This window comes from Chanodichthys erythropterus, chromosome 22 (assembly GCF_024489055.1).
Source record: "Chanodichthys erythropterus isolate Z2021 chromosome 22, ASM2448905v1, whole genome shotgun sequence".
In the NCBI taxonomy this organism is placed as follows: Eukaryota; Metazoa; Chordata; class Actinopteri; order Cypriniformes; family Xenocyprididae; genus Chanodichthys; species Chanodichthys erythropterus.
Window position 1 is genome coordinate 4607710 of NC_090242.1, and position 26701 is coordinate 4634410.

The following is a 26701-nucleotide window of genomic DNA, read 5'->3' on the forward strand; positions in this document are numbered from 1 at the left end:
AGGTCCCTACTAATGTTCCGGGTCCTATTGTACTTCAGGCCTTTTGTCCCCCTCCATTTAGGAGTGCGGATCAGGAAAAACTTAATCTGCTTTGCCCTGTCCGGGCCCTAGATACTTATGTCCACAGAGCTGCCCTGTGGCGTAAGACAGACCAATTGTTTGTATGTTATGGGTCCCCTAAGAAAGGGGGCCCAGCGTCTAAGCAGAGGATGAGCAAGTGGGTGGTCGAGGCCATTTCTCTTGCGTACAAAGCAGCCGGACAACCATGTCCTTTGGTGGTCCGGGCTCATTCTACAAGGGGTATGGCGGCCTCTAAGGCCCTGGTGTCAGGAGTTCCCATGTCGGATATTTGTGATGCAGCCGGATGGTCATCCCAGCACACTTTTATTAGATTTTACAATCTAGATATTAACTCCACTCCAGGCTCAGCGGTACTGTCAACAAGATAACAGACATGCATTTGGCTGTACGGCCTAGTTGGGATAGCGTTCCCATCACGTCGTTTCGACGTAGCGTCGATAGTTCCCATGAAAGGGAACGTCTCGGGTTACTTGTGTAACCCTGGTTCCCTGAATAAGGGAACGAGACGCTACGTCACGTTGCCGTACCCCTGGCATACCTATGAGCGCTTACTTCAGACATATTCCAGAAGCTAGCGTTCTTTGTTCTGGGTGTGCTTTATAGCTTCCTGGTCCGTGACGTCACCCGCCTCTGACGTCCCGTCTCATCATTGGTTGGATACAGAGGTGCTTCACGACGCAATGCGCAGAGGGTTCCCATCACGTCGTTTCGACGTAGCGTCTCGTTCCCTTATTCAGGGAACCAGGGTTACACAAGTAACCTGAGACGGTTTGTTTTGGAGATTCAAATATCAACATTGTTTCTCAGAAATTGCTTAATGCACTTTTAAATAAAGATTTTTATGAATCCGGCATCAGGGGTGAGGTTAAGGGTAGCAAGGTTCCTTGCCCAAGAGAAATGAATCTAGTTTGTGTCCACACTACAGTGTGATCTAATACACAATGCAGATCACTTTCTCTTGAGTCACACACTTCCTGTATGTGGTGTCCTAATGGAATTCAGATAAAAGATGCATCTTAATAGCAGACATTATTACTCATAAACCTGCAGTGATAATAGATGAGACGGTGAATCTCTCAGAAACAGTCGCATGTCATATTTCATTTTTAAATCAAAAGAAAGTTTTTTAACATAACATAATGTAAAAAATGGTATTGATATATTGTTTAAAGTAGTTGTGAAGTATTTCTACATCATGTTTAGCCAGTCTTTATACTGATGTAAATAAAATAATTGTATTACAGTAATACATTAAAAATAATCAGAATGGTGCAAAATGAAATAAAAAAATATATATATTTTTAATTTGATTTTGATGTGAAATATAGAAATAATAATGTTAAAACACTACTCATGTAAACTAACTTTCTGGAAGGTTCCACATGTTTTTAGTATGCCATATTCTTTTAAGCCATATGACATCATACATTTTAAGAGCCTTCATTTATTTCCGTTATGATTCAACTTTACAGGACCTGTCAGAAAAATTTGCCAATGCGGATAAAAAAATTGCCTGCAAAGTGGCAAAACACACATTTCACAGTATCTGACTACACAGCAAAATGAGTTCACATTATTCTATGACACTGTTGCCTCTCTTGAGCAAAAGCTTCTTACCTATGCACCTATGGTGTGCTTGGGGAGCAATTAGTAGCATGGAGTAGTTCTCCCTACTGCACTGTTCCTCTCTCTCTTTCTCTGTCTTTTAGTGCACAGAGTTAGCAGGGCTAATGGCCAGAATGCCCACAGGCTCACTGGTGTGAGAGACACAGCCCTGGAGAGGCAGTCTTGTTATTCTGCCATATTGTTGATTACCCCCCACAGAAGCCTTCTAGCTCTACAGTGGATCTGAGAAGCAGTTAGCACATCATAAGTAGACTGCACTTGAGAGGAAGTTAGATTAACACTGCTGTATTACTGACAGATACAACTTCTCTTAAAAAAAGTCTAGATTAGAGCATTTTAAACTTTTTTTGGGCACCCAGGGCGCCCATAATATTATGATTGTTTTGTGAGGGTCCTTTTTTTCCCCCAAAAATTATAAAGGCAGCCAGATTTTTTTTAATGTGTGATGATCCATTTATACATTTGTGAGAAACATATGAATTGTGATATTATTAAGGCAAAATATGTTACTAATTAATTTGCTTTTTATTGTTCTTAAAGTCCCCCTGTAGTTAATTATTTTATCCCTTAAAACTCGCCGTCATCAAGCTATTGTTTTGACCTCTAGCAGCAAAAAAATTACATATTGTAGCTTTAAGCATAAAAGACCAGTTGAAACAGTCTCATTTAAGTTATGTTTTTGCCTCTTTAATTGTGGTTTTAGCATGACTACATTGGTCAAACTGGTCTACCTGCAACAATTTAAAGTTTAACCATCTTTTGTTATTAATACACCAGCATTGAAAATATAAACAATCTTGGAATTTAGACTGGTCTAAGATGTGCGTTCATTATTTTCTTGACATATTGTTGGAGTAAAGCCAGTCAGGGACTAAGGGTTTCATTCACTATTTTCAGTCATATTGTGTTGAGAAAATATCTTACTGAAACCATTTTATAACCAGAGCTGTTGGCCAAATCAGAGAATGTGTGTTCAGCTCAGTTTAAAATGTTTATTCTAGTTTTTTTTTTTTTTTTTTTTTTTAACTGTTGCGCAACATTTTGGGGTCGGAAGTGTTTTTTAATGTAGATATTTTAACATTACCACAACAAAAATAGTGTTTTGAAACTTTTAACTTATAGAATTATTACTTTAGCTATATAGGGCCAGATTTACTAAACTGGGCAAATCGTGACAAAAAAAGCGGTGATGAGAGTGGAAAGTTCTGTGTGTGATCTACTGACGACGTACAAATGAAAGAACGCAGATGCAGTCAGATCATTTCCATAATAACCAACACAATCTACCAAGAGCAGCGCAAATTAGCACCTGGTTTAAGACATGCTTTTTTGGGGCTGTAAATAATGGTGCAAACACCAGTAAATTGACGAGCACAAACCTTCTGAAAGGGAAACTACTACAAATGCATATGCAATAAGGTCACAAAAATAACCATGTCCAGGCCTTTAAAGCACTGTTTTTTTTTTTTTTCACTGCGTGTCTTTAGTAAATCCTGACAGTAGTTTTTTAATGCCAAAAGAGCGTTTGCGCTAGTGCAAACTTTTAGTAATTCTGGCCCTTATATTCACCACATTTGCATATCAGCTTTTTTACTGATAGATCAGGTTGCCAAATGTTGATATTGTGAAAGAACAAATACTATGAGATGTTTGGAAGTCTCAGCTCGTCCCGTACAATGCATTTTCATTTTTCTTAGAGCTGTTTCCTCTGTCACAATTATAACACAAAATATCTTTAGAATTTTGTGATAAAAGACTCGTTCAAAAGGCTCTGGGTTACATTTTTTTTTCATCAGCTCTCTTTTCTTCTATTTTTTGAGCTTAAAGACTTTGAAGGATTCTTCGATAAATAGTTTTGTCTTTTAGATTGTTCTTTTGTCCCCCTCAATTCGGGTATCTCCGAAGAGACCCAGCCTAATTGCCACATATTAAGACACAGTAATTGGAGCTGAACTTGACATTTCTGTCTTATCCCTGAGGAGAATTCTTTCATTTGTGTCACTTCTCCTTCTCACTTTTTATGAAATGGGATTTCTATTTGTGTAGAGAGCCACGCTACCGAACAGCGTTTCTGTGTTAATAGTTGCCAAGATGGTTTTGGCTTACTCAAAACATTTGTTATGAATATGTAATGTTGGCCATAATCAGAATGAAAAACTAGAGGCCCAAAGCCTGTTTTAGTATGCTCAGGACTTCCTAATGAAAATGTTGAAACAGTAGAGGACTAGAAGATGACCAGATGCTGTTTATTAAAATGGGAAAATATGGCCCATAACCAATTAATCGCATAATATGAATAAAAACTTTCCTTTAAATGTCAAATAGTGCTGAACTTTATTCGATAATTATCAATATATAATAATCACTTAACCATGAGAATGTTTTGCAGTTATTAAAATTATTAAAATAAAATAAAATAATCTGTAATTAATGGATAAACACACCCCCTTGCTTCTTCTGATTGGTCCACTGTTTTAAAACTGAGGAGCTGCGCTGCATCAAAACTTCTTTTAACTTCACATGGCATCTTAAAAACATGCCAGTCATGTGAGATGCATCGCAACGGTCAAAACATGTTTCCCTCCGCAACGAATGCTTACATAGAAAAAATGTTTAAAATGTAGCGCAGTGGCAAGAAAAAACATGTTCTGTGTGAATGGCTTGTGCAGCAGCATCTTCACCTCATAAATGATCGATTTTGAACATTTTACATAAACAGAAACCTTAACTCGATACCAATAGAGTTTACTGTTAACATGTTGCTAAGCTAAAGACGCAATACTGTAATAAAGCTATATATGTATATTATATATATACTGTATAGCACACAAAAATATTGCTTACAATAATCAATATTTAATTACACAGATCGGTTTTATTTATTTTTTGTAACTGACATTTAACTCTTTACTGCCATCTTGGATTTAATTTTTGCACTGCATTCTAGGATTGTCTTCTTGGGAAAGGACATGCGCATCTGCCTTTAAATTTCTAAAACAAACTGTGTTATGCTGTCTAACTTATGGGACAACATTTGCATCACGCATCAACATTTTTACGTGCCTAGACTCTAAAAAATGCTGGGTTAAAAAAAACCCAAGTTGGGTTGAAAATGGACTAACTCAGCAATTGGGTTGTTTTAACCAGGTGGTTGGGTTAACGTTTGCCCAACCTGCTGGGTAGTTTTATTGAACCCTATTGATAAACTATTGATTAAAAATTACTGTATTGCTTGATTAAAATTAGACCAAGGTATGCTGGAAATAAATTTATTAAAATGTTTAATGTAGGGCTGCAACTAACGATTATTTCAATAATCGATTAATCTGTCGATTATTTTTACGATTAATCGATGAATCGGAGGGGGGGGGGGGGGACCATTAATTTCCAACCTTGTATTCAAAAACAGAAATGACAGTGCAAATTAACAGTGCAAAAAAATCCTCAGAACGTGCAAAAACAGGTTGCTCTTTTAACATCCCTGAGCTGTTAAAGTAATAAAAAACAAATGGACTAACACAAAAAACATACACATGTAGCCTATGCTTTAAATCTGCCAAATATATAGGGCTTTTTTTTTTAAATAAATTGCACAAAAAGATGTATAATTTTGTTTAGCTTAAGATGACCAAGTGCTATAAAAAACTTTAAAATTAAATTTAAAAAGTACAACAAACACAAATATATTTGTCAACAATAACCGATATAGGACAAAGCACAGAATAAATACATGACAACAGATCAGTGTTAATTTTGACAGCAAATTTTGATTTAGTTTTAGTCATGGTCTTTTGGATTTTCACGTTCGCAATGGAAATGTATGCCACTGATAAGCATTGTAAATGCAGTATTACTGTACACATACCAATTAAACGCGCAGGTCTCCTCTCGTGCGTCCTCCTCACTGGACGAGGCAATATCACTTTTGTTTCGCTTTCAGATATCTATTTTAAAGATGCCATCAATGCTTTTATCTTTCTAGATGTAATTACCAAAATCAAAGCAGTCCATAAACCTTAAATCCTCACGAAAACTTCGGTCAAGCCCGCTCGCGCGTCAACCTGAGAGATCAGCCTCCTTACCTTGTCAAGTGGTCAAATTCTCGGTTTATGAATGGACGGTTTGGTTTGATTGACATTCGGGCATGATTTATATACCATCGACCTGTCCTAAAACGTTAGCACGCTTTGATCGATTGTTTGGAGATCGCGTGTTTCTCCGTTCGAAGCGCATTTCCTGTTCTTCACATTTGCGACAAAACAGTTGATTATTTATGAACGAAAGCGTGAAAAAACGTGAAAATTGTCTCATTTGAAAGAAAATACCCAAAGCTAAAAGATGATATAGTGTGACTGATTGAAGCAGCCCGTATCAAAAGTGCGGGGGTCGATTTCTGTCTATTCAAAACTGCGGGGGTCCTGACAACGGCACGCCTGTTCAGAACAACGTTACGGGTCTCTACCGATGGTCTTTCCTCTACCTCCGCTCTGCTATTTATTTATTTATTTATTTATTTATTTATTTATTTATTTTTGCTCCGCTCTGCTTCTCGCTCAACTGCGCGTTTTTATACTCAAACATCTCCGCGTCTAATTGAGAGGCATAATAGTCGCGCGACACAACGAATCGATAATGAAATTCGTTGCCAACTCTTTTAATAATCAAATCTTATCGATTTTATCGATTCGTTGTTGCAGCCCTAATGAATAATAATTAAATAATAAACATTTATTCAATTGCTTATTAATTAATGTGCATCTTTTGATTATAATTGTTTCCTCTAGTAATTATGTGTCTGATTTTTAATTTACAACCTATTTTGGGTTCATTTTAAGCCAGCCATATAGGCATTTTTAAACATTTAACCCAACCGCTGGGTTAAAACAACTCAATCAGTGGATGTGCCAATATTTAACCCAACCTGGGTTGTTTTTAACCCAGGATTTTTTTAGAGTGTATGATTCCTTAAGCTGCTGCCTCAGGCAGCGAACCGAGTGAGGCCGTGTTTACTTCTGAGGACACAGATTGGCATTGACTCTTCACAGATATTGAATAAACACCCTAGTCTTTTCTGTTCCCTCGACGTCTAATGCGTCACTGTGATTTTCCCCAGTCTCTCCTCACCCTGTTTCACCGCTGTGTGTCTGTAGCAAACGCATAGGAACAGATGAAGCTTAAGATTACTAATCCCACAACTGTTTGGTTTTGTTTTTATTTTTTTATTTATTTTTTTATTTCACAAAATGTCTCTGTTCTTTTCCTCTGTACTAGGCTGGAGCTGAGGTAATTTTGAAAGCAGATGTCTAAGGTATTATTTATCTAATAAAACTAAAAGCTGGATGTCTTTTTTAATGCTCGGTGGTTAGCCTTGGCTCACATCTCATAACAGAGTTGCTCTGGAAAAATAAGTCCTCAGACATCTCAAGCTCAGGGATGCATTGATTTATTTATTGATGGACATCACTGCTTTGTGGGAACCGCTGTTATGCGGCAAGAGTAGATGAAACTGAGAATCTCAAAACCCCTGAGGAAATTGTGACGGATGAGCTGCTCACACATATGGAGTGGAAAGTGGTCTGGCTGCATTTGTAGGTGATTGTTGCAATTGCAGAGACAGCAGGACAATGCCAGGAACAAGGGAGTCTAATTCATCCATCTTCTTCCAAAATATAAACAGATGCTAAACCTGAAGTAAACCTGTCGTTCAGCAGCTTATGATATTGACCAAAGACTAAATACCTATAAGAGACTGTTTTGAGAGTACTGTCTGGGATCTATTCTTTAATGATTTTAATTGTTGAGGTAATCATGAATTATTTAATGCAATGACACGATTACCTGTTATATTAATTTCTTTGTGAAGGCAGTGATTTGAACAAAAAAGGTTAGAATTTTTCTAAGCAACAAACCCTGGATTAACAAAGATCTAAAGCAAGGGCCTTCAACGGAGGTGCACAGTTGTAAGGCAAGGGTTCGCAATTTCTTTTGTTAAAATGGTAAAATATGGGTAAACAACATTACAAAGTCAAATGCTAAGCCCCCATAAACAAAAACAAGAGCTCCCTCGGTTGATACTGTAATAATATCTTATTGGAGAAACAGATTTGGCGAATACTCCGGTGCGTATTTGGTGTTTGCGGTCTGGAGAATGTCAAATGTTTCTATTTACAATGTGTTTTTGCAGCGGTTAGAAATGTAGCCAGTCACAGACATGTTCGTTTATCTCTGGAACGCAGTGGCCAATCAGAGGTGCTTGTTGATTTAGTTACAATCCACTCACCGCTCAAAACACTTTAGTTTTTGTTTAGTGCTTAGTTCTGCACGCTCGCAAATCCTCGCATTAACAAGCAAAGTGTAGACACGACGTAAGTAAGAGATTCATTGTGCAGCGTAGACGACTTCATTGATTATAACAGAACTTTCGCGATGAACTGAGAAGAGTGACATCTTTTTAGTGATTATAAAGACTTAACACAATGATGGGCCACCATGTTCAAATGTATGATGATGACCCACATCGTTTTGAAAATAACTAAAATGCTTTTTATTCACAATTTGATAATATTGCAGATTTGAATAATGAAACACTGACCTTGATACAATCTGAACCCATTAGAACAGTCATTCCCAAAGGCGGGGTCCCGACCCACAAGTGGGTCGCGGGAGATTTTGTATGGGTCGCCAAGTCGAGCACTATTTTTCAGTGTGCTTGTAACACAGTTCGTAGATACGGGAAGAAGGAGGCGGGAACCGGCGAACGTTCAACATAACTTTAATACCAAAATAAACAAAGAACAAAACGAAAGTAATGCCGGCAGACCCTCGCGGACGTCTGCCGGCCACACAAACATAATAAAACATAACGTAAAGTCCAGGCCTGGTCCTCTCTCGTCCTTCACTGTAGTCGTTCCTCCTTTTATGCTCCCGGAGCTCCTCCATGAGGGACTCAAGGCCGGTGCGCCTCCCAGGTGAAGCTCATTAACACTCGCGCCACCGGCCTCGCGCCGTTCCCTCACGGCTCTCGCCCGCCCTGGTCATATGTGTAGTTCACCAATTAGCCGCACGAGGGAGCTCGTCGTTTTTTTTTTCTTTTTTCTTTAGCTGCGCTCTTTACTCGGCAACCACCCATAAAAATGGATGCTTGGCTAATTAAGAAGAAAAAAACAGCTAAAGACCAGGCTAACACTGCCATAAGCTAAAATACCGTCGCCGAGGGAGGCCAGCTTGACACTGTAATGATGAGAATATGAAAACAATGAGATGCCCTGTCAACTCTTCCTTTCTCATTTCACCTCTGCATTTTACTTATTGTCAACAACAGGTAAATAAAAAATAATTGTGCTTTGTCAAATATCTGTATTTCTTTTAAATAGTTAAGTGGAAGCTTAACTGACCTTAAAAATGGTCATACATATTTTGTTAATGCATAAATTCTCTTTGTGATATATGAACTATATGGGCCTAATGTTTATTGGGTCACAAGGATTTATCGAATTTAAAATGTGGGTCCCCAGAAAAAAAGTTTGGGAAACACTGCATTAGAATACAGGAAAGGGATGTAATCAAAGTGCTCAGCTAAACCAAATAACCTGTCCAGATGGTATTTGTTTTAAAAGCGTTCAGAACAACCGGGGTATCATTATGTTACCTTTCCTGTATGTGGACTTGTTCCTGTAACTTCCTGTCTGGTTTCTTTTTCATAGTCAGTTTGTAGTTTTCTTGTTGATTGATCATGCTTTTGAGGCAATATATAATCTATTGAATTAAAGTTTAGATGATGTCTTTGTACTAGTGGCATGGACAAAATCCTACTGTTATTCCAGTTCCTAAAACATCTCATGCTAGAGAACTTAAAGACTTTCGCCTGTTCACCCCAACATCCATTCTGTGCAGGTGCATGAGGGCGTAGAGTATGTAAAGAATCATAAATTAAGGGCGCTGTAGATCCAGCACAGTTTGCTTATTTTCCCGCTCAGAGCATTATGGATGCCTCTATGACCTTAATACACAAGTCCCAAAACCACAGAGAAAAAACAAATGCTCATGTCAGAATTTTATATGAGGATTTTTCATCAGCATTTAATACTGCTCAACAACACATTTTAAAGGAAAGATTGCATGACTTAGGTGTAAGCAGTTGGTTGATTTTATGGATTGAGGAATTTTTAAACGATAGGCCCCAACGGGTTTGTGTAGACAGAATTTTGTCTGATTATGTAGTATTAAACTGTGTATTATCACCTTCGATTTTTTCTGTATTAATGAACTTCAATATAAATAGGGACAGTCTTAATTAAATACGCTGATGACTTGGCTCTAATTTTCTGCCAAATGGACAGTTATTTTGAGTATGTTGGAAACCTTGTTCAGTGGTTCGACAATAGACATCTACAATTAAACATTAAACATTCCCTCCCTTCAGGGCGCAGACCGCGTATACCATTGCCTAAAATTAACATAATTTGTTAAATTGGCAATGACTATTTTAAACCAATTTCGGTATTATATCTCTTAAATGTTGTTCATATATGTGTTTGATTGTGTATGTACAACATATGTGAATAGATGTATAGCTGTCAAGTAAGATCCATGTATTTTTATGTCTGAGCTATGTTATATCTATTGTTCCCACTTCTGATGTCACACCTGCTATGTGTGGTGAGAGCCATTTGTTTGTATTTTAGTTAATGAGAAATAATTGCAGTGTTCGGCTCAAGATATCCAAAACATGAATTTATTTAGCATCAGAGGAGGTGTCAGCCATTATCCAGTCAGTTTGAAAATGATTGTGAGTTGGTTCCATTATTTAGCATATTTATGAACCTAGACAAACAAGCAACTTGTGTAGAGAGAAGGTGGATCTTGATGAACAGAAGTACCTTGTAGTAAATGAGTGATAATGTGCTTGAGGGGTGAACTATGTTTGATTTTTTGGGTAATTAGAAAATGTGCTGGAGATGTTCTAAATGCTTTATGCATAGTTCATTATATTGATTTTATGGAATGAAGTTTATTTTGTGGCTTAAATAAATTACATGTTACTCAGAGACTGACATGTTTGGTTTGTCAAAAATGTTACATTCAGCTGTCGCAAATTTGTTGACTTTTGAAAATCAAGCTAATCTTTTACCAGGATGCACTTTTTGATGCACCGTTTTTTTTTTATATTTGTTTATATTTTTATATTTGTTTTTTTTATAACAAAAATCTTTTATTTAAAAGAAATGAAAAATTACTTTTTAAAGCTGTTGTCTTGAATTTTCAAGTTTTGTTTTCAAGGTCACTTTAAATATGAAAGTTGAGCAGCACTGAGATCACTGAGAATTGTAATTTGCTGGTAATTTGCAAACAGTGCGTTTCATTAATTAAAAGAAAAGTATAACTACGTAAAAAGTATAACTTAGGTGCTCATTTAAGATAATCTAAACTCATTTTCAGCTACTTAAGAAACATATGTCCTTTTAATTAAGTTATTTAGAATGTCCGTGAAACAGTTTCAGTTAAGTGCCAGACATATTAATATGAACTGAGGGGGAAAAATTCTGGATACGGTGCCTAAATTAAATTGTGCCATGATTATGGTAATTATACAAATGCGCCTTGGAGGAACAATCAAAACCATTAGCAAAGTTCTAACAAGCAAAAAAAACAAAAAAAACAAAAAACAAACAAAAAAACTCTTTTTAAAGGCCTATTTGGACTGTAATTTTTTCTCATGTGGATGTCTTTAAAAATAAATTTGCATGGCACCTCAGTGATAAAACTCATGCATTTGTATGCCGATGTATTTATGGTGGAGGCACTATAGAAAATCACTGTAAGAGCTTAAAGGCGCCCTTGAATGAAAAATGTATCTTGGCATAGTCAAATAACAAGAGTTCAGTACATGGAAATGACATACAGTGAGTCTCAAACACCATTGTTTCCTCCTTCTTATATAAATCTCATTTGTTTAAAAGACCTCCGAAGAACAGGCGAATCTCAGCGTAACACCGACTGTTACGTAACAGTCGGGGTGTACGCCCCCAATATTTGCATATGCCAGCCCATGTTCCCAACATTATGAAAGGGATTACACGTCTGGATCTGCACAGGTGAATCATCAGACTAGGTAAGCAAGCAAGAACAATAGCAAAAAATGGCAGATGGAGCAATAATAACTGACATGATCCATGATAACATGATATTTTTAGTGATATTTGTAAATTGTCTTTCTAAATGTTTCGTTAGCATGTTGCTAATGTACTGTTAAATGTGGTTAAAGTTACCATCGTTTCTTACTGTATTCACTGAGATAAGAGCCATCGCTATTTTCATTATTAAACACTTGCAGTCTGTATAATGCGCAAACACAACTTCATTCTTTATAAATCTCTCCAACAGTGTAGCATTAGCCGTTAGCCACGGATCACAGCCTCAAATTCATTCAGAATCAAATGTAAACAATATAACAGTATACAATACTCACATAATCCGAAGCATGCATGCCGCATGCATGACGAACACTTTGTAAAGATCCATTTGAGGGTTATATCAGCTGTGTAAACTTTGTTTATGCACTGTTCAAGGCAAGCGTGAGCTCCGTGGGCGTGGAGCACGAGAATTAAAGGGCCAGTAGCCCTGAATTGGCTCATTTATAATGATGCCCCAAAATAGGCAGTTAAAAAAATGAATTGAAAAAATCTATGGGGTATTTTGAGCTGAAACTTCACAGACACATTCAGGGGACACCTTAAACTTATATTACATCTTTTTTTAAAAAGTTCTAGGGCACCTTTAATAAAACAATAAAATATTTTCCATAAACTCACTCTCTCTCCCTTGCATTATCATCAACATACATAGTGAAGTACACAGAAACACTCATTACAACTAACAGTAAACAAATATATAAAGACCTTATGCCTTTTCAGGTGGTGCTTAATAAACTGGTAAACCTTATATCTGTAAATCATCTCCGATGAACTGTAATAAAGTGATCTCACCTTCATTACAGCCATATCCAGTATCACTCTGGAGATTGTGTAAGCTGGATCATGAACACTTTGTACTGATCTATCCTTGAGTAACAAATTTGTATTGAAATTCGTTCACAAAGCAGTTCAGTGTGAAATGATTTGTGCATACATGAACAAATTTCAGTAGAGTTGAGGGAGCATTTTCTTCAAAAAACAAAATTAATCCACCTCGTCTTCAATGGCTCAGATTTCGGGAGTAAATAGAGAGAGCTATGTGGATTAATCCATCTAGCTACAGAACACTTAAAATGCTTGGGAGACATTCTCGTCAGTGCAGCAATGGCGGACTGTGTAAAACTTGCTGTGAACTCGTTCAGGACGGTTCTATGTTAAAAGGGCAGTGTCTGTCAACATTCGTGGGTGGGGCCTGTGGCTAATGTGACGTCACACTCAGGGTTCTGGAAACGGCTTGCTCTGAGACACTGCTTATGATTTATGGGGATAAAAAAAAAAAAAGGAGTGGTTGGATTTTTATCATTATAGGGTAGTTGTGTACTCACACTGCCAACACACATTTATGTCCAAACAACATGCAAAAGTGAATTTTGCAAAATAGGTCCCCTTTGATGCAGCCTCACCTTTACAAGAGGTAAACATATAGCTGCTTGAGTTATATTTTTAATTTACATCATTGTATATAATACATATTTTAAAATTTTATTGCATACCTGCTTTTCTGCTTTTCTTCTCCTTCTCCTTTTTGTTGTCAAGAGCTGAAGTGGAGCAGTAATGAAATATTGTTCTTGTAAAAACCATCCGAATAGGGCTAAATACCTGGAATTATAGAGGTTGGCAAATGGTGACCTGAACTGCAGAGCATTCAGGTGGGAGAAGACTACATCATTTATTAAAAGGCAGTGGAGAGGCAGCGAGTATTATAGAGCGAGCATGATGGGAAGACAATAGAGGAGAGAAACAAGAGGATGAAAGAAGACAGACTAATAGAATTGGATAGCAATACTTTGTAGTGTCCTTGATGTTGATAGAGAAGAAAGAGGAAAATCTGTTCCCTTTCGAAGTGGAATTCAACACTGCGTCTTGGATTGATGCTATGGGGACGCCATCAGTATAACTGGTGTCTGAAGCACGTGTGAACATATGCCAATTTTTTATTTATTTATTTATCTTTGGCTGACGACAGTCTGTGACATCATTAGCAAAAAGCCTGGAAGTATAAGAGGATGCCTGTGATACACGTCATCAGCTTTTTTGTCTTCAGGAGCCGTTTGTGTAAATAGCATGTGGTAAAGATGAAATTATGGAGAAAATGATTCAGGAAGTGTGTGCCTCCATGTCCCAGGTTTTTGACACCTGGCGACAACCTGTGTGTTTTGTGCTTGGGTGAGTGATCGAATGCACCCAGTGTGAGAAATTCACAATGAGGAAGATCCTCTCATGTTTGGCCTTATTTTCAAGGGATGGAGGATAAGCATGTGCGCCTTACGGCTCGTGCCCCACTGTAGCCAAGGCACAGCGGAGACTGAAGTCATGGGTTCACAAGTTGAGCTCGCCGAGGAATTTGAAAAAGGAATGGGTCTTTCATGTTCCTCAGTTGCGGGCTCGAGTGATCTGTTGGATCAAGATGTGCTGCCTCTAGCGTCATCTGATCCAACAGATTGCATGTTACTGGCACCATCCAAGAGGAGGTGGATGTGGTTGAAGAGGGTAAAGACAGCAATTGTACAGAGCCCTCTTATCCTGCTAGCCCCGCATACGGGGAACTGTTGGATGTTATAGCCTGCGCCACAACAAGGTTGTATCTAGCATGGAGTGTGGGAGACAGGAAATGGCTCAAGGTGACTTGATGAGCGTTTCCTTTTGGGCCATAATCATCCTTCATCTATGAGCCTTCCGTTACTTCCCGATCTTCACTTGGAAGTGGACAATTCGTAGAAGAAACCACATTCAGCTCGCATCCATCCTTTTCATGATTCAGGTTATGCAAATGTGGAAGGATGGAGCGAGCAGAGATATGTAAGGATGCCACTTGTTGAAGAGACGCTTCAGAGGTTTATCTCACAGGGTGAGTTAGAAGGTTTAGACAGGTAAGGGTGGCATTTAAGAAGTACATCCCATTATGACCCTGATCTCCATATAAAGCCTCTGGGGGTCCTGGCCTGTCACAGTCTGATGACTGGAGGCAGGGCCAGAGGGAAAGTGTGGCCACTCATGCTCCTCCTCCCTCGAGGAGTAGAAGGCAGTGGAGGCATGATGCTAGGAGAAAGAGACAAGACCTGAGGAAGGTGATCAGTAGAAAGCGAAATCGGTAAGGAAGACCGGATTGCTGAGGAGAAGTAACAATATCTCCACCTTGGAAGTAGTGGTATCATCCAAGCTTGTAGTTTAAAATATTCTCCCTTTGGTGAGGGCTGTGTCAAGCAAAAAAGGCTGTCATAGCTAAGCCATTTATCCTTTAGAAGTTTGAGAAAGGACATCTTCTATTATTCAGAGATGGTGGCTTAGTGAGTGCTAGCACAGGACTGTCTATGTGAGTCTTTGAATGGATGCACCCTGGGTTGATGTTCTGACTCTGGTTAAGTTATCCATTGAGTAATCCCACAAAAAAAGTATATCCCACTGTGAATATTTTCACCTAGTGAGGCAGGAATTCCTTTAATCTGTACAGGAGTATTTGTTCCCCATAGCGTCAATACAAACAATGTTAAGTTCCACTTCGAAAGGGAACGTCTCAGGTTACGACTGTATCCATGGTTCCCTGAGAAGGGGAACGAGACACTGTGCCTCGTTGCCATGCCTTGGGCCTGCCCGCACGTCTCCTTCAGACAAAGTTGACATGTATCAAAGGCGCCCTCGTATGCTTCGCTAATGATGTCATGGACTGTCATCAGTTAATGAAAAATAGGTGTTTGTTCATGTGCCTCAGACACTGGTTACACTGATAGCGCTCCCACAGCATTAATCCAAGATGCGGTGTCTCGTTCCCCTTCTCAGGGAACCATGGTTACAGTGTAACCTAAGATGTTTTTTGGACATGAATGATATCAAGTTTTTTGAGTATGTAATATTGTGCGATCATATCATTCACTGAAGTTCATTGGAGTACAATGTATGCTATACGTTATCAATATGGTATTGTTAAAGCTGTATTGTGTAATTTCTGTCACTAGCATTAATGTCCCTAGCAAAATGTTTAGCATCAGAGTAGCTGTTGTTAAATATATACAAATGTTGCCATCATTCCTATTCTAACTGATAAATGAGTCTGAGCACTCAGATTATTGAAGCGTATGAATCTTAGCCAAAATGTGCATAAGCAGTTTTGTGATGATCTCAGTGTGAGCCGTTCTTAAGAGGACTTTGACAGTTTTGTACAGTAAATTGTTAGCTATCATGTAAACTTACTTGAGGAGCAACACTAGCCCCTTTTCTCCTATTTTTTATACTTGTTAAACAAAAACAATTGCCAGTTTTTCAGAACTATTTCTAAATATTTAGCTTACATTACTCACCTTGAGTAATATAATGAAATATGTTACAGATTTCAATTTACAGCATGTATTCTGTAGTGTAATACAATTTTAGGAACCCTCCCAACCCTGAAAACAACCTTGTTTTCAGGCAGACTTATTTAAAAGCCTATTGTAAACCTATTTCCATGAAATATTCCATGAAATATTCAGATTAGGGCTTGCCAGACAGAGAAAGTACTTTTAAGTTTTGCATGCAGTATGCATGGGATGTTCATTGGAATATGGGAAAGTATATAAAAATGTAAATATATAATTAGCTTTTTGTCTTGTACATCTTTGCGTGCTTTGATGTTTACTTATACAGGTCTGTATTCTCTATAGTAGGCCTGCACGATTCTGGGAAAAATATGAATCACAATTTTTTAGCTTAGAATTGATATCACGATTCTCTACAACGATTTTTTTTCTCATGAAATGTAATGTTTATTGCACACATGAACCATGACAAAACAAAAAATTGGAAGTACCAAAAATATTTGTTTTGACACCTATAGAACATTGCACATCACCACAAGCCTGTGAACATAGAGGCTTCAATGAATAGAACTACCGCGCTCGCTCGACGAGTGAAACACGAGACTAGCGTTCACACCAAACGCGAATAGAGCATCAAATTCGCGTCTACCGCGTCTAGTTTGCCGCTTGAACATTTTGAATGCATTCGCGCGTCTAGAGCGAAATAGACGAGGTCCTTTTTATTCCTGTCTGAAGTATGAACTTGTGTCATAAATCTCTGGGTGACTGCTCACTGATAATATCAGTCGTTCCTCCATTTTGAATGAGTGACTTCGGGCGGGCCTGCCGCCACAGCAGCAAGCAGGCTCCTGATTGGTTAACACGGCACGAATTTACGGCAAAGTTCAAATTTTTCAACTCGGGCGTCAGACGCGAATTCGCGTCATACGCTAAATGCACAAAAAGCACCATTCGCGCGTATCGCGCGAAACACTCAATTCGCGTCTTCCGCGCCGCGCTAAACGCCTCATTCGCGCCGCGAGACCTCCAGACGTGCATAAACGCGTCTTTACATTGACTTAACATTGAAATCATTCGCGCCAGACACTCTATTCGCGTTTGGTGTGAACAGGCGCGTTGGCTGAGGGTGAAGCCCTGTGAGAGCGGTCCTTTCAAATTTTTTTTTTTTTTTTAAATCGAAGTCATTTAAAAATTAAATCGTGAACAGGGTGAATCGAGATCGCGATTTTATAACGATTTATCGTGCAGGCCTACTCTATAGTAAATGCAGATGATCTATTGAATAAATCTACCCTGGGTATTATGGTTTTCTGAACATAAATTAACCCCCCCCCAGCAAAAACAACAACAAAACACTCTACAACCTTGAGGCTCGCCAGTAGGGCACAATAACGATTAATAAACTTTGTGGGGGTGATGAAAAAACAGACAGGAAAGCAGATGGTGGCATGTCTTGTGTGCCACAAACACATTGACATTTGAGTCGGAATGACCTCATTTTATGCCGATTCCGTCCTCAGTCTGGATTTGATTTGCTAGAATACAGCTTTTGTGACTCCATTTGTTTTGTTGGGGATGGTAATGAAAATAAATGTATTTGAATGTCTATGAAGACAGTTAAGTATTAATAAGTCTATTAATGTAATAAGCATTAATAGACTTTCTTCTGCAAACCATAGCCAAATTTCATGCAGGGTTCCCAAAAAAAATGTAACTTTTTTGAAAATGTCCCATCAGGGGGTGGTTTTAAACACTAAAGTGGTTCAAATCTAGATGCTACACAGAGCGTGAAAGGCACCCAGCCATTTTGGCACTAGTCCCACCGCTTAGCAACATGGTACAAATGGGGCCAATTTTAGCCAAGGACATCAGGCTTGTACACATGTTTAATCTCTGCTGAGAGAACAAAGAGAGAAAAAAAAAAAAAAAAAAAACAGATAATGGTCGTATGATTCTACAATTAATCCAGTTTATACTGTGTTTTGCATTTTACCGCCTCATCAATTGTAGTTTCCATTGGGCATGTCTTTCTTAACTACAAAGCTACCCAACCTCAAGGAAGACCAGAACATAATGGCCCTGTTCCAAACTCCAGTGATCTGCTTACCATGTGCTGACATATCCAAAAAAAGAATGGACCCTATGTGACAGATCTGATATGCTCTAAATAGGCCAGACAAATAGTGCTTACATGAAGTGCACACACAGGGTTTGACATTTGCATGTTGCTAAGCTAACAACATGATAATCTAATAAGTCAATACACAAATATAGAGTGCTGCAGTGATGAGTCATATTTAGTCACATTTTCCAAGATAAGTAAAAGTTTTAAAACTATCACAAGGGGGTATTACTGATATATTTTATGTCAAAACCAATAACGTGTAAATATCTTGAGCTTTTATTTATTACAGACCTTATTTCAGGTATTTAACTAAAAATACATAAAAACAAAATGAAAAAAATAAAATAAAAAATAAATGGAAAGAAAATGGAACCGAAAGTGCTAAAATGCCAAGTCTTTTCCAGGTTTTAGCAAAAATACATCGGCCCTGCAGAACTATATTGGTTAAAATAGTCAATTTTAATTAGATTCTAACTTTTTTTAAATCTATGGTTTTCTGTACTGAACGAAATAAATTTCTCTCAATGTTTATCTCAGATGGATATTTTCACTGCAATCATCACCCTCCATCTAAAGGCTATCACATTATTTTTGACTTGTATCCCAGTTCCCAAATTCTCTAATATGTATTTTGTCTTGTGGCAACAGATTTTTGTTTTTATTTAATTTATGCTTAAAAGTATGAAAAGCAAATTTGCCAGTGTCAGAAGACAAATACTCTTGGTAGTTTTGCTTTTTTCAAGCAGTTTAACTGTTCAGGTGATCAGTTTATATATGTGTATATATACTTCTGCCGTAGATTTTGGCTAAAACAAGGGTTTTTAGGAGGCTGCATAATACTGCCTATTTTGGAACAATCTTTTTATCTGGTGCACACTTATGATGCTGTCTAGGTAGGCAGTTCACTGGTTTTTATAGCATAACCAAAATAGCTAGAACAATTTTTAAAACTTGTATTTCACTATTACACCCTCTGTTTTCTCAAAATCAGTTACTCTAGTGGTAATTTTGATATTAGGTGAGATTAGTTTTTGATTGATTTAAGGTACATTTACATGACAATGATGTACTAAAAACAGAAAGATTTTTCCATGGATCCATGAAAATGATTAAAAACACTATTTTCTGCTGCCAGGCTAGTAGTTGGCAATGTCACTTGTAAAGAAACACTATGACTACATGTCTATAGACTACGTAATATGCATGCACATGACAGCAAACCTTTTTCACAAATTCGTAGTTTACACAGAGACGATAACGGTATTGTTTTGTTTGTTTGTTGGTTTGTTTGTTTGTTTTTAAACTTGCACTTTGAAACCCGTTTTCAAAAGTTTGCATTTTCAGGCCCCCAAAATTCCATTTTCATGTAAATGAGCAGCCAAAACGCATAAAACATTTTTAGTTCCCCTTAGTGGAAGAGTTGCAGCACTTTGACAGCACAGACGTTTCTCAAAAGCTATGTTTTCATCCTAAGTTGTGAATTTAACTTGTGCGCAAATTTGGAATATCGCATAAAACATTTTTGGTGGACTTTTTTTGGTGACAAAATTTGTCTTTTAAAAAATGACAAAAGCAGTGTTAATTGATTATAAAATATATCTAATTTCATTGTTAACACTTAATAAAACTTTATTATAATTTTTTTTACACTTTTAAAAACCTTATTCGTCAATGACCCATATATAATAAATTACTTGCGCCTCAGAGCGCGCAGATGAACCCCAATAAACGCTGTCGTGTAATCTTGCATTCAGATGCCTGGTGTTTGTGAACGCAATCGTGTGAGACGCTTCTGTGAGGGAATTAAACTGAACCACTTTGACAACAGACTTTGCTCAGGCATTACAGAATGACCAAAACAGCATTTCAGTTGCTGTGCAACGAGATCAGTCTGCTGGTTGTTTCAGTTATGTCGTCTCATCGCAGAGTCACATCTTTTTTGATGCACGTCAAGGAATTTATTCAGTAAAAGTGTTTGCATCATAGTTTATGCGCATATTTTTGTATTGCATCAAAAAAATTATCCTACTCATTTGAGCGCATTCGTTTTTTTAAGCGCATTTTTAGAATTTATGCACATCTTGATGTTTCCATCCAGCATTTTTTTTATGCGATGTCCGAAACTGCCCATAAAAATTAGTGGATGGAAACATAGCTAATATCTGGAAGAGCTCTGAAATATTCAGATGTCAACTGTCTTTCTCTCATTTATCTTTCATTTTCATTTGCATAATTCTAATTAGTCAGTCCTCAAAAACATCCATTTGCTGTGTCTGGGACTAAAACACTGAAAGCAGCCTCCCTTTTTACAGAACTAATCGTCCCTGACAAATTAATCTGGTCTGGTTGAGAATTGCCTTCTTTAAGCCTCGGATTTTTAGTTTGGACCACATAGATTTATTGTTTGAGCTGCTTTGTTGAGACAAATGTAGTGTGACAGATTGAACTGCATCTTGTGAGGTGAATGTACTTGGAAGATGACAGTGATGTGAAAAAATTAGCGCTGCTGGGAAAAAGACAACATAGATGTGATCGCACTATTGTCTCCATCGGACCGTGTAGCCCCAGTTCTGTCTTTGCAGAGGTTTAGAGAAAACACAGAGCTTGAAATTGGAGGTTGTTTTGCATTTTTTTGATTATTGCCATTCATGCAAGGTGCACATTTGAATCCATTTATTATAATTATGTGAGAACAACAAATGTATATCTTTCAGAAGTATTTATCATGCAACTTGAAACAATAGAAAGAGAGATGTTTCACATCACTTTTAAACACGAACACCTATTGTTGCAGTATATAAAGGTTATGACCTTTTTTTCACCAGGTGACCATCCTTATCGTACTGGCCTTGGCTTTTCTGGCCTGCATAGTGTTCCTGGTGGTGTATAAAGCCTTCACCTATGACCACACCTGCCCTGATGGCTTTGTGTATAAGGTAAGTGGATAAACACACAATCCATGTTCTTCTTTTATTAAACACAACACAACAGAGCTAAATACAACACTTCATCTGAGCAATAAATATCTCAAAACCTTTGGAAATGTTTTTTTTTTTGTTTTTATACAGTCATTAGTCAATTACACTCATTATTTCACTCATTATTTCAATAATGAATTACATTAAATACCATCTGTAATGGTTATTTAATTTGAATAATGTCTGAAAATAAGGCTGTTTAATCAATTTATAACTGTCAAATGTTACGAATAAATCCAGTTACTTAGTGATGAACATTCATTTCAAATGTCACATATGTCACTGCAAAATTCATATAGTTACAAAATAATACTCATGCCCACTTTGTTTTTAAACAAAATTCCACAATATATATTTCTTTTAAGGGATCCTATTATGTCACAATATAGACTGCAACAGCACCCACCCACTTTTTTCAACAGCGTTAGTTCCGGAAGTATTTTTTTCCATTAGTTTCTCCCATAGGGATTTAAAAAAAGTCTTTGTTAAAGTGTTATACCAAGTGTTATGCTATGAACCATGACAACCAGCTACAAGGTGAACTATAACATTGCAAACATTGATTTGAAACAAGAAAGTATTTGAAATACAGAAATACAAAGGTACAATATTGTTTATTTAACAGCTTTAGTGAGGGAAAGAACTACAATCCTATGAAGCACTGTGCATATATATACAACAGTTCGATCTGGTTCTCGATTCTGATTGGCTGAGAGCCATGCGATATTCCGTTTTACCGTTTGTATCAGTGTCATGGCAGACAGGCAATACAGTGGGTATGGAAAGTATTCAGACCCCCTTAAATTTTTCACTCTTTGTTAAATTGCAGCCATTTGCTAAAATCATTTGTTCATTTTTTTCCTCAATGTACACACAGCACCCCATATTGACAGAAAAACACAGAATTTTTGACATTTTTGCAGATTTATTAAAAAAGAAAAACTGAAATATCACATGGTCCTAAGTATTCAGACCCTTTGCAGCGACACTCATATATTTAACTCAGGTGCTGTCCATTTCTTCTGATCATCCTTGAGATGGTTCTACACCTTCATTTGAGTCCAGCTGTGTTTGATTATACTGATTGGACTTGATTAGGAAAGCCACACACCGGTCTATATAAGACCTTACAGCTCACAGTGCATGTCAGAGCAAATGAGAATCATGAGGTCAAAGGAACTGCCTGAAGAGCTCAGAGACATAATTGTGGCAAGACACAGATTTGGCCAAGGTTACAAAAAAAATTCTGCTGCACTTAAGGTTCCTAAGAGCACAGTGGCCTCCATAATCCTTAAATGGAAGACATTTGGGATGACCAGAACCCTTCCTGGAGCTGGCCGTCCGGCCAAACTGAGCTATCAGGGGAGAAGAGCCTTAGTGAGAGAGGTAAAGAAGAACCCAAAGATCACTGTGACTGAGCTCCAGAGATGCAGTCGGGAGATGGGAGAAAGTTGTAGAAAGTCAACCATCACTGCAGCCCTCCACCAGTCGGGGCTTTATGGCAGAGTGACCTGACAGAAGCCTCTCCTCAGTGCAAGACACATGAAAGCCCGCATGGAGTTTGCTAAAAAACACCTGAAGGATTCCAAGATGGTGAGAAATAAGATTCTCTGGTCTGATGAGACCAAGATAGAACTTTTTGGCCTTATTTCTAAGTGGTATGTGTGGAGAAAACCAGGCACTGCTCATCACCTGTCCAATACAGTCCCAACAGTGAAGCATGGTGGTGGCAGCATCATGCTGTGGGGGTGTTTTTCAGCTTCAGGGACAGGACGACTGGTTGCAATTGAGGGAAAGATGAATGAGGCCAAGTTCAGGGATATCCTGGACGAAAACCTTCTCCAGAGTGCTCAGGACCTCAGACTGGGCCGAAGGTTTACCTTCCAACAAGACAATGACCCTAAGAACACAGCTAAATAACGAAGGAGTGGCTTCATAACAACTCCATGACTGTTCTTGAATGGCCCAGCCAGAGCCCTGACCTAAACCCAATTGAGCATCTCTGGAGATGATTGGTGGACACCTAAAAATGGCTGTCCACCAACGTTTACCATGCAACCTGACAGAACTGGAGAGGATCTGCAAGGAGGAATGGCAGAAGATCCCCAAATCCAGGTGTGAAAAACTTGTTGCATCTTTCCCAAAAAGACTCATGGCTGTATCAGATCAAAAGGGTGCTTCTACTAAACACCGAGCAAAGGGTCTGAATACTTAGGACCATGTGATATTTCAGTTTTTCTTTTTTAATAAATCTGCAAAAATCTCAAAAATTCTGTGTTTTTCTGTCAATATGGGGTGCTTTGTGTACATTAATGAAAAAAAAAAAAACAAATGATTTTAGCAAATGGCTGCAATATAACAAAGAGTGAAAAATTTAAGGGGGTCTGAATACTTTCTGTACCCATTGTATATATATATATATATATATATATATATATATATATATATATATATATATATATATATATATATATATATATATATATATATACAGTGCTTAACAAATGTATTAGATCACCCCCTAATGTAAGGTTTATGCCACCGCTGCCATAAACTTAACAGTATTGGTGATTACCAAAAATCATTAGGGGTTCAAGCGCGTATTGATGAAACCCTATTATATTGTTAAAATTTGAAAATTTAAATTTAAAAGTTTGAATTTCGATTCACGATTCCCAAAGGCCATCAAACCATGCGAAGTGGGTGGAGCTACTTTTACTAAAATGGCTATAACTCATGACCAGAATGAGATAGTTTCACCAAATTCAGCACACCTATGTAAGAGCTCATTCTTTGGTAGCTTTGAAAAAAGGATGTGGCAACTGGCCACTTGGTGGTGCTATAACAGTAAAAAAACATGAAAATGTCTATAATTACTTCACCATTAGTCTAACTGATTTGAAAATTAGCATGCAGTGTCTTTGTTCGAGGTGCCATGATTGTATATGAGGGCATAGCTGTATCTCGAAAAACATATCTGCCATCGGCCAGTGACGCTTTTGCGTTTTTCACGTGCGTAAAAGATCATGTATTGCGCAGTTTTTCTCACACATCACCAAAATTTGAACCATGTGGTAGAACTCCTCATTCTGAGCAATTTTGCCTCTAGGACCACCACTGTCCATCAAATCATTTGTTAAATATCAGAGATTTTTTCAAAAACCAACTTTGGCGAACTAGTCCTAGGTTTTTGGCTTAACCTTGATAACAGTTAATAAGTTTTGAAAACTATATTTCTCCTATGGTAAATTGCCTTGCTGTAAATGTTTTTTTCATCTATGATCGTGATGGTTACAAGCTTGCTAATTAAAACATAATGGCCCGGTTTCACAGACAGGGTTTAGCCTGAGCCAGGATTAAGCTTTAGTTCAATTAGGATATTTAATTTTAATAAATGTACACAAGAAAAAAACATTACTGTTGTGTATCTTGAGACAAAACAATGGCACTGACATATTTTAAGATATGTCAGTACAGGTTGCTTTCAGTTAGTCTCGGACTAGCTTAAAGGGATAGTTCACCCAAAAATGAAAATTACCCCCTGATTTACTCACCCTCAAGCCATCCTAGGTTTATATGAGAATCTTCTTTCAGACAAACACAATCCGAAATATATTTAAAAATATCCTTAGTCCTCCAAGGTTTATAATGGTTGTGAATGGGAACTCACATTCTGAAGATGGAAAAAAATGCATCCATCCATAAAAAAGTAATACATACGGATCCAGGGGGTTAATAAAGGCCTTTTGAAGCGAAGGGATGTGTTTTTGTAAGAAAAATATCCATATGTAAAACTTTATAAATTCGAATAACGAGCTTCTGGTAGACGACTGCAGGCAGAATGCTGATTTGTGACCAGTGTTTTGTTTTGCTCTCTCTTCTTCGCCTCCACATTCATCATTGTGTCATTGCGTTCGGGTCAAAGGTTGCATTTTTTCGTCTTCAGAATGTGGCTTCCCATTCACAACCATTATAAACCTTGGAGGACAAATGATATTTTTAAATATATCTCGGATTGTGTTCGTCTGAAAGAAGATTGTCATATAAACCTAGGATGGCTTGAGGGTGAGTAAATCATGCTGTGTAAGTAGTGTTCCCTTTCAGTCGGTCACGTTCGACGTACGTCAGTAGTGACCGACGAATTGGGATATCGCTTAGAGAGCCCTATCATCTTCGTGTAAACTAAAACAAGCCAATGGAATTGGCGTGCGATATTTGCATAATGCGCACCGCCCCCGACAGGTGTATATAAATAGGAAGCAGATGCAATCGCACTCTGTCTTTCGCATCGGAGCCATTCACTGGTGTCCTGTTTTAGAAGACTCCTGCGTCTTTTCGTCTGTGCGTTAATGGGTGCGGTCGTTCCCTGGTCCCTGCTGATGGGCACAATCGTTGCATCTCGTGTTTGGGCATTCTGCACGCTGAAGCAGCTTTTGTGGATGGTTCATGTTCCCATTGCGGGAACATGACTATCGCGATGCTGAGGTCGAGACTCTCCTTCCTGAAGTCTCAGGAAGCGGGGGTCCCCTCTCCTATGCCGCGTACGACCGTTTTTCCGGCCCCGGGAACCGGAATGACGGTACGGCGCTGTATAGGAAGGGTGACCGGAGGATTACGGTCAGGGCTTCCCCGCCGAGCGGAAACGCTCCTCGGGCCCCTGCCGCCTCATCAGCACCGCAACCCATCGTGCCACCGTTGGTTTCCGCTGGGCCCTCTACGGACTGTCCAGCCGTTACCTTTGGTGTGCTGGCGGCGGATCGGATGTCGATCGCTGCTTCGGAAGGTGAGCCTGAGTCCTCGGGGGAGGATTCGGACGCGCTGCCGCCCGGGACGGTAGCGTTGCCCGAGTCGGATCCCGAGCTCACGGCTGTGCTCTCCCGGGCCGCCTTGTGCGTCGGGCTTGAGTGGAACCCTCCACCCTGTCCCGGCCCATCTCGGTTGGACGATTGGTACTTGGCGGGGGTCGCGCTGGTCAAATCCAGCGTCCCGCCCCAATGCCTTTCTTCCCGGAAGTACACGATGAGGTGACCAGGTCTTGGCAAGCTCCGCATGGGGCTCGTACAGGGCCTGGTCCCTCGTCCGCCTTCACCTCCCTGGACGGCGGGCTAGCCAGGGGGTACGCGAAGATCCCGCCAGTCGAGCGGTCTGTTGCGACGCAGTTGTGTCCAACGGCCGCTGGCTGGCGCGGTGAGCCGCGTCTCCCGTCCCAGGCCTGTGAATTCTCAGCCGGTCTGACTGAGAAAGCTTACAGTGCCTGTGGGCAGGCTGCCTCTGCCCTGCACGCGATGGCCCTTTTGCAGGTCTATCAGGCAAAAGCGCTGTCGCAGATGCCCCAGGAAGGTCCTGACCAACAGCTGCTTGGGGAGCTGCGCGCTGCCACTGACCTTGCCCTCCGGGCAACGAAGG

The 26701-nt window shown here is 38.8% G+C and overlaps 1 protein-coding gene across 1 annotated transcript in view; it reads left to right on the forward strand.

Annotated features, from left to right (window-relative positions):
• The window catches only part of nsg2 (neuronal vesicle trafficking associated 2), a 57153-nt gene that overhangs the window by 22808 nt on the left and 7644 nt on the right, over positions 1–26701 (forward strand). Inside the window, exon 3 of the mRNA XM_067376670.1 lies at positions 21143–21253. Within this exon, the coding sequence (XP_067232771.1) occupies positions 21143–21253 (111 nt within the window). The remainder of the gene's footprint in view (positions 1–21142; positions 21254–26701) is intronic.